Source organism: Mustela putorius, unplaced genomic scaffold (assembly GCF_011764305.1).
Source record: "Mustela putorius furo isolate JIRA1106 unplaced genomic scaffold, ASM1176430v1.1 tig00000242_pilon_pilon_pilon, whole genome shotgun sequence".
Classification (NCBI taxonomy): domain Eukaryota; kingdom Metazoa; phylum Chordata; class Mammalia; order Carnivora; family Mustelidae; genus Mustela; species Mustela putorius.
This window is the reverse complement of record NW_025421325.1, coordinates 8,216,062-8,228,312: the sequence shown is the minus strand read 5'-3', so window position 1 is coordinate 8,228,312 and position 12,251 is coordinate 8,216,062. Positions and strand designations below refer to the sequence as shown.

At 31.9% G+C, this 12,251-nt stretch overlaps 1 protein-coding gene across 2 annotated transcripts in view; it reads right to left on the bottom strand.

The window, feature by feature from the left end:
• Nucleotides 1–12,251, bottom strand: part of LRBA (LPS responsive beige-like anchor protein) — a 734,202-nt gene that overhangs the window by 284,889 nt on the left and 437,062 nt on the right. For both annotated transcript variants that reach the window (XM_013059156.2, XM_004758045.3), the window contains exon 38: nucleotides 5,598–5,722. In XM_013059156.2, the coding sequence (XP_012914610.2) occupies nucleotides 5,598–5,722 (125 nt within the window). The remainder of the gene's footprint in view (nucleotides 1–5,597; nucleotides 5,723–12,251) is intronic.

Genomic DNA, 12,251 nt, shown 5'->3' with positions numbered 1-12,251 from the left:
CTGATTATTACCATACATGTCCTAAAGCACACTACACCAAGCTTACATAGGGCGGGGGGGGGGGGTGAGGGGGTGGAGAGAGAAAAAGAAAAAAACCCTCTAATTTGCAAACATTTGCAAAAAATGAGAAAGCCAAGTAGCAATATACAGTGGTTTAAAATAGCTCAATAAATAAATTCATTCATTTTAAATGACCACAAAGTGTAATTTGTTATCCCATCCAACAGGAACTTTAAAAAATTTTAATTTATTCTCATCATGCCGACACATATTAAAACACAATTAACTTTTGAATTAAATAAAATTTTATGAAAATTTTTTGAAGTACTGTAAGTCTACTGTATGCATACAAACACCCACTTTAATTTATTTATTTACTTATTTTTACAAGCTCAGATTCTGGAATAGTTCAACCTCAATGAAAAACCTCTTGTCATGGAAAATATGCAGCTTACTGATATTTAGAATGGTTTTCCTGTAATTAACTCCCCCTTGAGGATTTTAAGTTAGCAGCAGTAAAATTACCAACAGTACTCTAACACACACCACATGCGCCGGTGTTCAATTCTCAGTGGTCTAATAGCTCTCTGCTAAAGAACTTTTTTTGTTTCAAAATTAGAACAAAACTATCCCAAGCATAAAATAAAAGATAATTATCATGTTTATATGTGCTGGGGAAAGTATATTTTTAACTTCTGTTTGCCTTCTACTCAATCAATCACTAAAACAAGTAACTGTTTTGATATTTTTTTGTGAGTATATTCTATACTAGAATAAAAGTTTAACTGGATGAAGTCAGAAAACACTTCTGAATCGATTTCACAGCTTGATTCAGATCTTTGCTGGCTGATAAAATTATTACCATACATGATAATTATTTAAATTTTTCATAACACTATTAACAGATTGCCTTCATATGGTCTTACATTCTATTCTGGTTTAATATTTACCCTAACTTGATAACCAAACTACAAATGTTACATAAAACTGGAGAAATCTGTCAAAAAAGCTTTCATTGAGGGGCACCTGGGTGGCGCAGTGGATTAAAGCCTCTGCCTTCAGCTCAGGTCATGATTCCAAGGTTCTGGGATCAAGCCCTGCATCAGGCTCTCTGCTCAGCAGGGAGCCTGCTTCTTCCTCTCTCTCTCTCTCCCCCGCCTGCCTCTCTGCCTACTTGTAATTTCTGTCAAATGAATAAATAAAATCTTTATAAAAAAAAAAAAACTATGTTTGTAAAAAAAATGTGAGAATGTGAGTTACTTAAAAAGAAAAAAAAAAAGCTTTCTTTGAAACACGACTTGATTCACTGAAGCTAAGAGCAATGAGAGGGCTCAGAGAAAAGCTGGTCCTCAAGATGTAAAGTTCAAGTTCTTTAGAGCTAGTTGATTTAGAGCAAGTTGATTTACCTATGCAACACAAGCTAACTAAAATTAAAACACAAAAAGAACACAGGAAATGGTTCTACCTATGACACATAAACTCCCTTTTAAAAGTCCACTATACCAGTGAAATGGAATCAACAATAGTCCATATTATAGTAAAACAAGTTTATACATTAAGAATTAAGCACTTAAAAAATTACTACTGGAATAACAAAATGACCTCAAATGTAAATAAAATGAATATGGGTATCCATTTAATGTGATGTGAAATACCTATAACCATAACTGCTTATTCTGAACAAGACACTTAAAGAATATCTTATATACAACTACTGTCCCAAACTTTATAGTTTATACAATTTCCAAACAGTTCCAAGTCAAGACAATTTACTCTAGAAGTATTAGTGAAACTACAAAAGATGATGAGGAGATTAAGAGAACAAGCCAAGTTCACCTCCTAATGAGTTTTAGTTACAGAACCTAATATATGTTGATCCTAAATAGGAAGCAACAATATCTGGCATTACTGAAGTTATGAGAGAATGGCATGATTTAGGATCTTTATATGATCTGTCATCTCAAGGAAACCAGATGAGTTACTTGTATCATTCCATACAATTATAAGAGACTTCTTAAACTATCTTAAATTCTCCTCATATATTACCATTAGCATGCACATTCTTAACAAAATGAAAATGTCTTGAATTCAATAGGATTCTACCACTAAACTGTTTTAATATTTGAATTAAACCAATCTTTCCACCATTTAAAATATTTTTTATGTGGCTTTAATTTAAATGTAAAATTCCCATTATATTTAACAATGAATTTTAGAAGACAGTATAGCACTACAATAAGAAAATCTGATTAGTTGTCAGTTAACCTGGGCTTTAGTCCTGTGTGTACCAAAAATTATGTGGCTTTTGTTTCCTCAGTTTCCTTATTTATAAAGAATAAAGTTAGAATAGACTTTAGCCTTTGGTTCTTTCCAGATCTAAAATGCTCTGATAATAAATAACTGACAAACTGGGCCCTGTACATCAGGAGAATGTTACAAATCATTACAACTAATTTCTAATAAAATTTAAACCATAAAATGCAAGAAAATGCCCTCAAGAATCAAATACCCACCTATGCTTGCTGCTGCTAATTTCCATAAAGAATATTTGATAATAAGAGGAAGTATTAATTTTAATTTAAAAATATGACTCAGTTTCTGCGAAGTTAAAGAAATCTCCCATTACAAAATGACTTTTATAAATAACCACTTTGGAGGGTCTCTCTTTGAAAAATTACCTAAGGCCCTTTTCCCCAAGCAAGTTAATGTGAACTTGGGAAGGGCAATTAAATTGTCAGAATTAAAAAATTTGTTTTTAACTAGAAGGTAGCCAGAAGTAGAGTCATGGGGCTAGTATTGATCGCCTGAACAGAGAACATCACTCTTCAGGTATTTACTCTGCCACCTTTACACCAGAGGCTTTCCTTCAAATCAAATCAATCTATAAAAAAGATGGCTCTTACTACTAAAATACATAACTAATCTCCAACAGCATTTCTATTTAGATGTTTCCCTTTGATAACAATAATATAGTTCATGATATTTTAAGATTCTATATTAAACTAATGTGCCTCCTTAGTTACATCAATTATAAATAAAAGTGAGAACTCCTCTAAAACAGATTAAAACTGACACACTATCCTCAGTAATATCTATTTTTAATATTCAAATTCGACACTGAAGCACAGTATTTAGCCATGTTAAATTCTGTAATTTCAAGTGCTTCTTGATCACATTAACCACTTTGTTTCGCTAACTTGATTTTTAATGTTTATTTTCATTAGCTTCCTTATTGTTATTAAGGCTAAAGAATGAGAATTTCATAATTAACATAAAATTAAAACTGAATGTCAACTGTAAGATATGTCAATAAGACACTAAATATTAAGTTGTTGGCTTATATAATGAACTAGCATAAATCTGACTGACATGAAACACTACCAGTGTACAATCTATGTGCTGAGTTTTTAAAGTAATATTATTTAAAATAAAAAATAAAAATTATGACAAAAAACTAGTATATTTCATCAAAAGATGTTATATTAAATATGACATGCCTCTTTAACTGGCAGACATTGAAGCATCTCCTAAACATTTTTTTTTTAAAAAACACATTTCAGATTAAAATTTTTGTTTTTAATCTTTCAGAGTATTTCAAATATTAACCATTTTAAGATTCATGTACAATATTGTCAAATAAGATGGAAATACATAATGCTTCATTTACTTCTCTCAATTTAATGAATATTATATTAACCTTTCAATTACTATTTAGAGTAATTTTAGTGAAATCTGCTTCCATACATGATTTTAAAAAGTCTTAAACAACAGTAAGCTTTGCTAATAAATATTTTTTAGCCAGCTTCTTAGCATTAAAAGAGTTGGCATAATATTATTTTAAAAGGTAAAGTTCAATAACAATAAAATCCAAATTTATTCATTACAAAAAATTCTGCCATTCCCCCAATGGCTACATGTACTATTTTTAATAAAGATGGATTTTTAATAAGCTCTGTACTAAATCTATACCACAAATTTTAAGTTCAAGTTACTGATATTTCTTTCAAAATTAAGGATTAACAGATTGCCTATGTATAATTTTTAAAAACAAGTCCCTTCTCCAAGTATAAAAGAAAATATTTTCATGAAAACACATTTATTGTCACTGATAGACTTCAGGCTTCACAACTCAATGTTCACTGACAGTTAGGAAGACAGAAAGATACTTATTAAATTTTAAGTGTACATACCAATGTCTGTTTGAAAAGTATAAAGCTGACAATTAAGCTGATTTTTTTTAGTGTAAGAGTGAGTTATCAGCCCCAACCCCCCCCAAAAAAGGAAAGAAGAAAATAAATATAACTCTGAAATGTAAGGAAACACATAAAAAGCACATGAACACTAAAAGGGAAAGTAGCCTAATTAATTCTACATCTTATTTCTCCTTTCCTACCTCCTGAAGTTGAAGATGTAGGGCCCTCAGACTATCATTGCTTTTAGATCACTTTGTTATTGACTATTCTCTGTATGATCATTTATTTTAAAGGACTGATGTCACATTTGGTGTTATATCTGATGACATATTGTGGACATTTTCTTCCAGAAATGGCTCTTTAAGGCTGAGTGCAAGAGGTTAAGCTGCCTGACTAAGGCCAAACCTAAGATCACAGACTTTTAATCTAAATTCTTAATATCCTTAAAATCCTTAATACCCTTACTGAATGTAATTTTATATTTATTTTGTATACTACTGTCACTTAACCATATCACTTAACCATAAATCACTGCATGTTAAACCAATACATTGAAAAAAGAGAATTAAAACCATTTATCTTATTAAAAAATAACCAATTTATATTTTATAAAATCAAAATTAATTTAATATTGAGAGGAAATTCCCCCCCTTAATCAATGTATCTTAATTGGCTTTCAAAAGTTATAAAATATTAAGTGAAATCCTATGATCAAAGAGAGTATATTATTAAATCCAAAGGACTTTTTCAGGTTTCTCCAATTTGCTCATCAGGCTTCTGCCTAATCTGAATCATAGTGATACGCATTATATCAAAAAAGGGAAAAATGTTAAGCTCTGATAACAAGTTGATGCAGAAAAGGAACATACGAAAATAATGTCTATTCTCTTTTTCTAGGAGCCATCTATCACAACCATCTACAAATCAAGGCTCAGAAAGTATCTAGGCACTTGGACATTTATTACCATCTCTCCCACTTCATAATCTCATGCTAAAATACCATAGTTGAGGGAAAACCATATACACACAAAAGGACCTAGAAACCCATTTGGTTTGTAAATGCTGTCTTTCTGATATCATGGATTTAAGGCAGGCATCCTGGATTAATTTACTCAAAGCTGAATGTGTCACTTAAAAAGAGAAATATTTTATCCCGCTACTCTGAAACAAAGGGTCTATGTTAAGTAAGTTTTGCATGTGTAACGTAATAAACAAATACACTTGACACCATAATTTAATAGGACCCTACACTAACTATAAAAAAATTTAACTTCTCTTTCTGGGGTGAATAACTATGAAATGTGGCATGGACCATTTTACAGTGCCTTGTAATAATGAAGTTATTCACTTCATTACCAAGTACTGTACCTGCTGCTATTGGCAAGGAGTGACTTAAACACTGACCATGTTCCACGGCTGTTTTTAGTGTCGCTTCAGGATGTGTCGATCCTAGAGGGTTACGCACAAATCGTCGCCGGCGCCGCAAGTCATCTTCCCAGTAGTCAAGGCGCCAGAACTCACGAGGACGACTACAATGAAACAGAGAAGCCACATATGTTAGCAATTATCAAACAGCGTGGTAGCACTGAATTTCTGCATAAAGCTCTCCTTGTTTGCTCTGGCTTTTTTTTTTCCCTTCCCCTTCCTCCTAATTCTCCCTCCACCTCACACTCCCCTTTTTCTGCAATCTTTAACTTAGGTATGTCCTTGAAAATAACAATATCACCTTCCAGTCTAAGGAACTCCTTTTCCTTTTTCTTGGAAGGTGAAATGAGCACTAAATACATCATTTTAAAATGAATTGCTGACAGTGTGATCAGTTTCCCCACACTCTAGTGGCATGTGCTCTGATTTCAGCCTCATTTCAGCCTCAGCAGGGCACCTTTCTCTGTGGCTGCATTTATAAACCAGAATAGGGAAAAAGGCTATTATAAATATGGTATAGCATTACCTATATTAATCAAAGTCTGTCCCCCTTCATTTTTCTTCCTAATTTGTGCCTTTTTGCACAAGGTCAGTAAATCATACCATGAATTCTTGGTCCAGAAAGTGTTAACTTTAATGAATATCTCAGTTACATGGTTATGTATGTGATAATAAAATATTACTCTGTTTAGATGTGCAGGAATTTAATTAAAATAATCTCTTAAAATATTCATTACATTTAGCCCCTGAGGCTTAGAACAACACAAGAAAATGCATTTCTTTTCCATTTACTGTTTTTAAATAAACCATTCCTATAGAGTGAAACAGCAATCTATTTTCAAGCAAATCAGATTGGAATTCTGTTTTATGTAGTCTTTTTTTATATTTAATTAAAAACTACATGCTATATGATCTGCAATAATTGCTATATCAAAAGCATACTTTTGGAAATGTATTTTTTAAAGGGTTCTACTATATTTTTCCCAATTATGTAGATCTTTTATATGGCAATATATAAATGTCAACTCTCTCTCCTATTAACTAATCATAATCTAGCATGCTGAAAAATATTTTATAAGGAAAACACTAAAATGAAGTTTTTTCAGTTACAGTAAAAAAAAGCCCTGCAAAATACACTTACTCACTAAGCTTCATTAATTAAATTTAAAAATTCATAATCAAAACTTCTGTAAGGAATGACTAATACAAAATAAAATCGCACTTTTATTTCATGAGCTAATAAAATTGTACCTGTCAGCTTTGACCCATTAGTCTTGACCACTGATAGTCCCAAAATACCCACTTAAAAGTTACTCTTATTTTGATATATTAGAGATGCTATACTTTAAAAAAGTTACTCTTATTTTGATATATTAGAGATGCTATACTTTAAAAATTCAAAATAATTTGTAAGTACTTTACTGATTAAAAATTATCTCAGATTAATAAAAGTATGTTAACAGTATGTTAAAGAAGATATATATTTTTAAAAATAATAGGAATCCAATGGTCTTTTCTGAGAAAGCTGGGGACACAATGAGAATATCAAAAACTTCCTTTGTTGATTCTGATCATGCAAAACAGGAGGAGATGTAATGTAACCAAAATGGAATACAAAAAAGTGTAAGAATTGCAGTCCTCAAAAAGGAAAATTAAAGAGATCTTTTATTCTTCTTTCTTATTTTGCTGTGTCCATTTTAAATGAAAACTATTATAATGCCATTTAAAATATGTAAGAAGCTCCTACAGAATATACATAGAAGCAAAAGACAAGAGTTGTCTGAACTCAATTAATAAAATAAAATTCTCCTTAGCTGAAAGGCGAGAAGACCATACACAGATGGCTACGTGTATGGCTTTGATAGTCATGGAGCTTGGATAGGCACTTCATCATTCTGCCTACCTACATTTATCTGTTAAAATTATTATCAAATATCAGCCAGGATGCAGTCGTGAATCACGGGCTGCTCCTCGTCTTCAGGGGAATGATACAATGAGGGTCTATTCATCAGGGCGGCAATCGGCACAAGTAATTAGTTCCCTAGACTGAGATCTCCTACAAAGCCTATTTCACTCAGCAACACAAACATATGACGATGTAAAGCTAATGAAAGCTGCTAAAATTTGTTAACCTCTTCAGCCATCAATCCTTCTAATATTCAATGCTTCAGTCTTATGCAAAGGTGGTGAATTATTAATTTGTCATTCATCCATCCTTCTAAATTTTGAGTCAAATTAAATGATATCATTTTTCTTGATAACAATTAAAATTATAAGAGATGTTAAGCTGCTATTATAAAATTATTACAAAATTAGGTAACAATACATTCTAGTATAATGCATGAGGGTGAAGTCAAATCCAATAGCTATTAAAGGATGTGTGCAATATTTTTTGTCATAGCATAGAAAAAAACAGAAGAATTATAAAATCATTCACAAATTAACAGGTAACTCAAAGACAGTATGTATAAATGCAATAATGAAAATTAAGAGGAAACAGAACTATGATATTTATTTTTGTGCCCTTTGATACTAACATTTGGCTGAAAGAAAAGCACCAATATATCAGGAACGGAGAATTTGCTCATACAATGAAAAACTTTTTAAGATAAGTCTCATCTTCAAATATAAATGTAGTACCAAAAATTTAAAAATATTACAGTCCAAAAGAAAAGAAAAAAAAAGAACTTTATAGCTCACCACAGTGTTTATAATATCCTGAAGCTGTATTTCAAACTATCTTTCTCAATACAAATAGTTTAACTCCTGTTAACAATTTCAAATAATCTGAAGACAAACAAAAATCACTTATTTCAGAGCACAAATCTAGAGTATATTACAAAAATCTTCTAGAGAGCCCAAAATTTTCAATACATTTTCTCGAGAGTCTCTCCATAATAAAGCACTGCTCTGCAGGTGATACAGGTTACAAACCCTCAAGGAACTTAACTCATAAAAGAATAGCTATTAGCCTCATTTGAATTAAAAAATAGCATTATCATCCAATTTCTGATGCTCAGAGCAATACATGTTCTTTGGGGGATAAAAAAGCCATATTCATTTCTTTCAGATAAGGGTAATTACTAGCATGTTTAAAGTCATTTACATAGAAACAGACCTGGGCTTAAAAATCCAATGTTTTACCCCCCAATCCTACTCCTTCCAATAACATACACTCTTTGTATTAACTTTTTTTTTTTAAGATTTTATTTATTTATTTGAGAGAGAGAGACAGTGAGAGAGAGCATGAGCGAGGAGAAGGTCAGAGGGAGAAGCAGACTCTCTATGGAGCTGGGAGCCCGATGCAGGACTGGATCCCAGGACTCTGGGATCATGACCTGAGCCGAAGGCAGTCGTCCAACCAACTGAGCCACCCAGGCGTCCCTGTATTAACTTTTATCACTGAAAAAATGAGGCATGGTTTGTCATTTTAGAACAGTATTGGAAAGAGGAATGTGTAGGTTTCAATCACCAACTTACTGTAAGTTCAGATCTTTCACATAAGGATTTCACTCTAAAAGCCCCTTATAGGGGAAAAGAAGATAAAAAATTGGCAAATTTGGCATAATCAAGTCAGCTATCTTCCCATGATGTTATGAATTAAATAAGTTGTAGGGTGCCTGGGTGGCTCAGTGGGTTAAGCCGCTGCCTTCGGCTCAGGTCATGATCTCAGGGTCCTGGGATCGAGTCCCACATCGGGCTCTCTGCTCAGCAGGGAGCCTGCTTCCCTCTCTCTCTCTCTCTGGCTGCCTCTCTGTCTACTTGTGATTTCTCTCTGTCAAATTAATAAATAAAATATTAAAAAAAAAATAAGTTGTATATTTTTGGAGCTATCACCAATGGTATGGCTAGAAAAATTTTAAAAAATGAAGTTCAGAAAACTCTTGGGGCGCCTGGGTGGCTCAGTGGGTTAAGCTTCTGTTTTTGGCGCAGGTCATGATCTCAGGGTTCTGGACTCAGTGGGGTCCTGGGGAGTTATGGACTCCTCCCCCTCAGTGGGGAGCCTGCTTCTCCCCTCTCTCTCTGCCTACTTGTGAACTCTGTCAAATAAATAAATAAAAATCTTAAAAAAAAAAAATCAGAAAAGAAACCAACTGTTAATCAAATACAAGCATGGATAAGATAAGAAATTATTATTCTGAGAATTTAGAAATATATATATATATCTGGATCACTGCACACCTTTATATATCTGAACTTATCAAAAAATATGTATTAATATGTGATACCACTTTCACAAACTTAACCTCTATCCATTTCCACAAAAATGAAAACTAAGATCCCCAAAAGTATTCAAATTAAGGATGTGAGCCTAGGCCACATAACATTTGGAAATAAAATCTTCTCTATAAAAGGTGCTGTAGTTAGGTCCCCTACTAGTATACTCTTCAAGTACTAAAATCTCTAACTAATATAAATATACATATTTAAAAAGCTGTGGATGACACTGAAATTAAATGTTCTAACTTTTCTAATTATTTTCCCTGCTTCTTTGAGCTAATTTCAAAGCCTGAGGTTAAAATTACAATAAAAGTATAATTGTCTTTTGCTAAGTCATCTAATTTTCTTCATAATTAAAAAAAAAAAAACCTTCACACTTATCTGTCTATATACACATGCCTTTAACAAATCATTAAAATCTATCTACATAAAAGTCCAAAAGAAAAGAAATAGAAAATACAAACTTGTATTTTCTATTCTACAAGAATAGAATCAAATAGACTGTTGAAATGCATCTTAGAAGGAAATATAACTCAAGCATTAATAATCTATCAATTCCCTTTCTGAGCTCCATTGTAGTCAGTGATTTGATCAAGTAAAATAAATAAACAAGTATGACCCAAATGAGAATCAGGTGGAAAAGGCAGAAGTAAAAGAAAGAATCAATTAATAACTAAGATATAATCCACTTTCTTCCTCTAGTAGTTAAATTGCTCAAGTATAAATAATCTATTTTTTTCACATGTAAATTTTAAGACTTTATAAAGTTCAGGGTGTTTTGGAAAAGTCTAACACACCAAGGAGCCAATTAACAACGTGTAAATGGATGAATATTGTAACAGAATCCAAAAATATTTACTAATAACAATGACTGACTCTTTACCTTGAGCCAGCTGCCAGGAATACAAGAATTATTTGGATACTGTCCTGGTCTCATGGGGAAGACAGATGTGAAAATAAATAATGAGAATTCAAAAAACTATGCGTAACAGAGCAGAGCTCTATTAAATGGCTAGTAAACTGCACAACTCCAGGAGGCAGTGCTCACATCAAAATTTGTATAAATGGCACTCCTGGATTTCTGCAATGCTCATTTTGGTTTTCTAAAGGAACACCCTTGAGAATGACATGGTGCCATAAGAACACCTCATCTTTTCCTCCTCTCCATACAATGCTCAAGCTTCTTTTTTTTTTTTCTCCTAGAGTTAAATCTAATCTTGGGAAAGGGAAGAGAATGAGGCTCTTCAGATGCTATCAGTAGCAGAAATAGTGTTCAAACTAGGATTAAGTAACTGTCAAAAAAATCAAAAAAAGAGATAAAATTTAGTATACAGAATAAAATAATCAAGGAAAAAAGGGAACATTAACATGATTTCCCTGAAGTCATTAAGTTCATATTGCTTTATTAAAGTAGATTTTTATATTATTCTATTAAAGTTGGTTATATTAATTACTAAAAATCAGTGACAGCTACATATATATTCCAATTATTCTATAACTTAAAGGTACTAACACTTATTCAAATTTAGTCAGATATATGTATGTCTGCAATTACACTGTTATGTCATTTTATTGTAACTTGGATCTACATCAATGAAAGAATGCTAGTTGAAAAGAAAAACTGTCACAATGCAATTACATTAGAAAAATGTCCCGTTTTCCATCTTACCCACTTCCTTGTGACAATACCTAATACATCTTGATAGCCTTAACAAAAGTCAGCAATAAATTTTCTGGCTAAATAAAAGCTCTAAATCCTAAATAATTTTAGTACTTCACATCATATTTTAAAATTTTTATATTACCTGTTCTTTAAATTCCTGTATCTGGTTCGCTTTCATTTCTATATTTTTAGATTAAAAACTCATGCTAGATATTAGCTACAACTTAAACAAATGGTAACTTCTAAAAAGAAGTAAATATTTTCAGTGTACTATCAGCTAGAAGATAAAAGTGTTTAAGTTCTAAAAGGGTTTCACTTTCTGCATAAATCTTGGTGAAATAATGTTCAGGTACTAAGGGCATCATACAATATAAAAGAATGCTTTATCTCACAAGCTGAAATCTGCTGTGCCTTCATGCAGATAAATAGAATATTAACTAAAACCAAGAACTATCTATAAATCAAATGGAGGTGATCTAGGCACTGTGCTGTCTTAATGAAAAGGAAAAAAAAAAAACAAAACCTTCGACTACTTGGATCCAAAAGGAGGTATCTTCTAAAGCAGAATTATTTCTTTATTGAGGCCTGATACATAGATTTGATAATACATCAAGTCACTATAACACTGCATATACTATTTAATTATATAAATAATATTTTATGTAGTTATGAATTTCTGCATGGTCTATTCAGTGTATTTCTCTGTTAGCTTTTAGAGACATTGAGACACTCATCTTCAATTATTATTG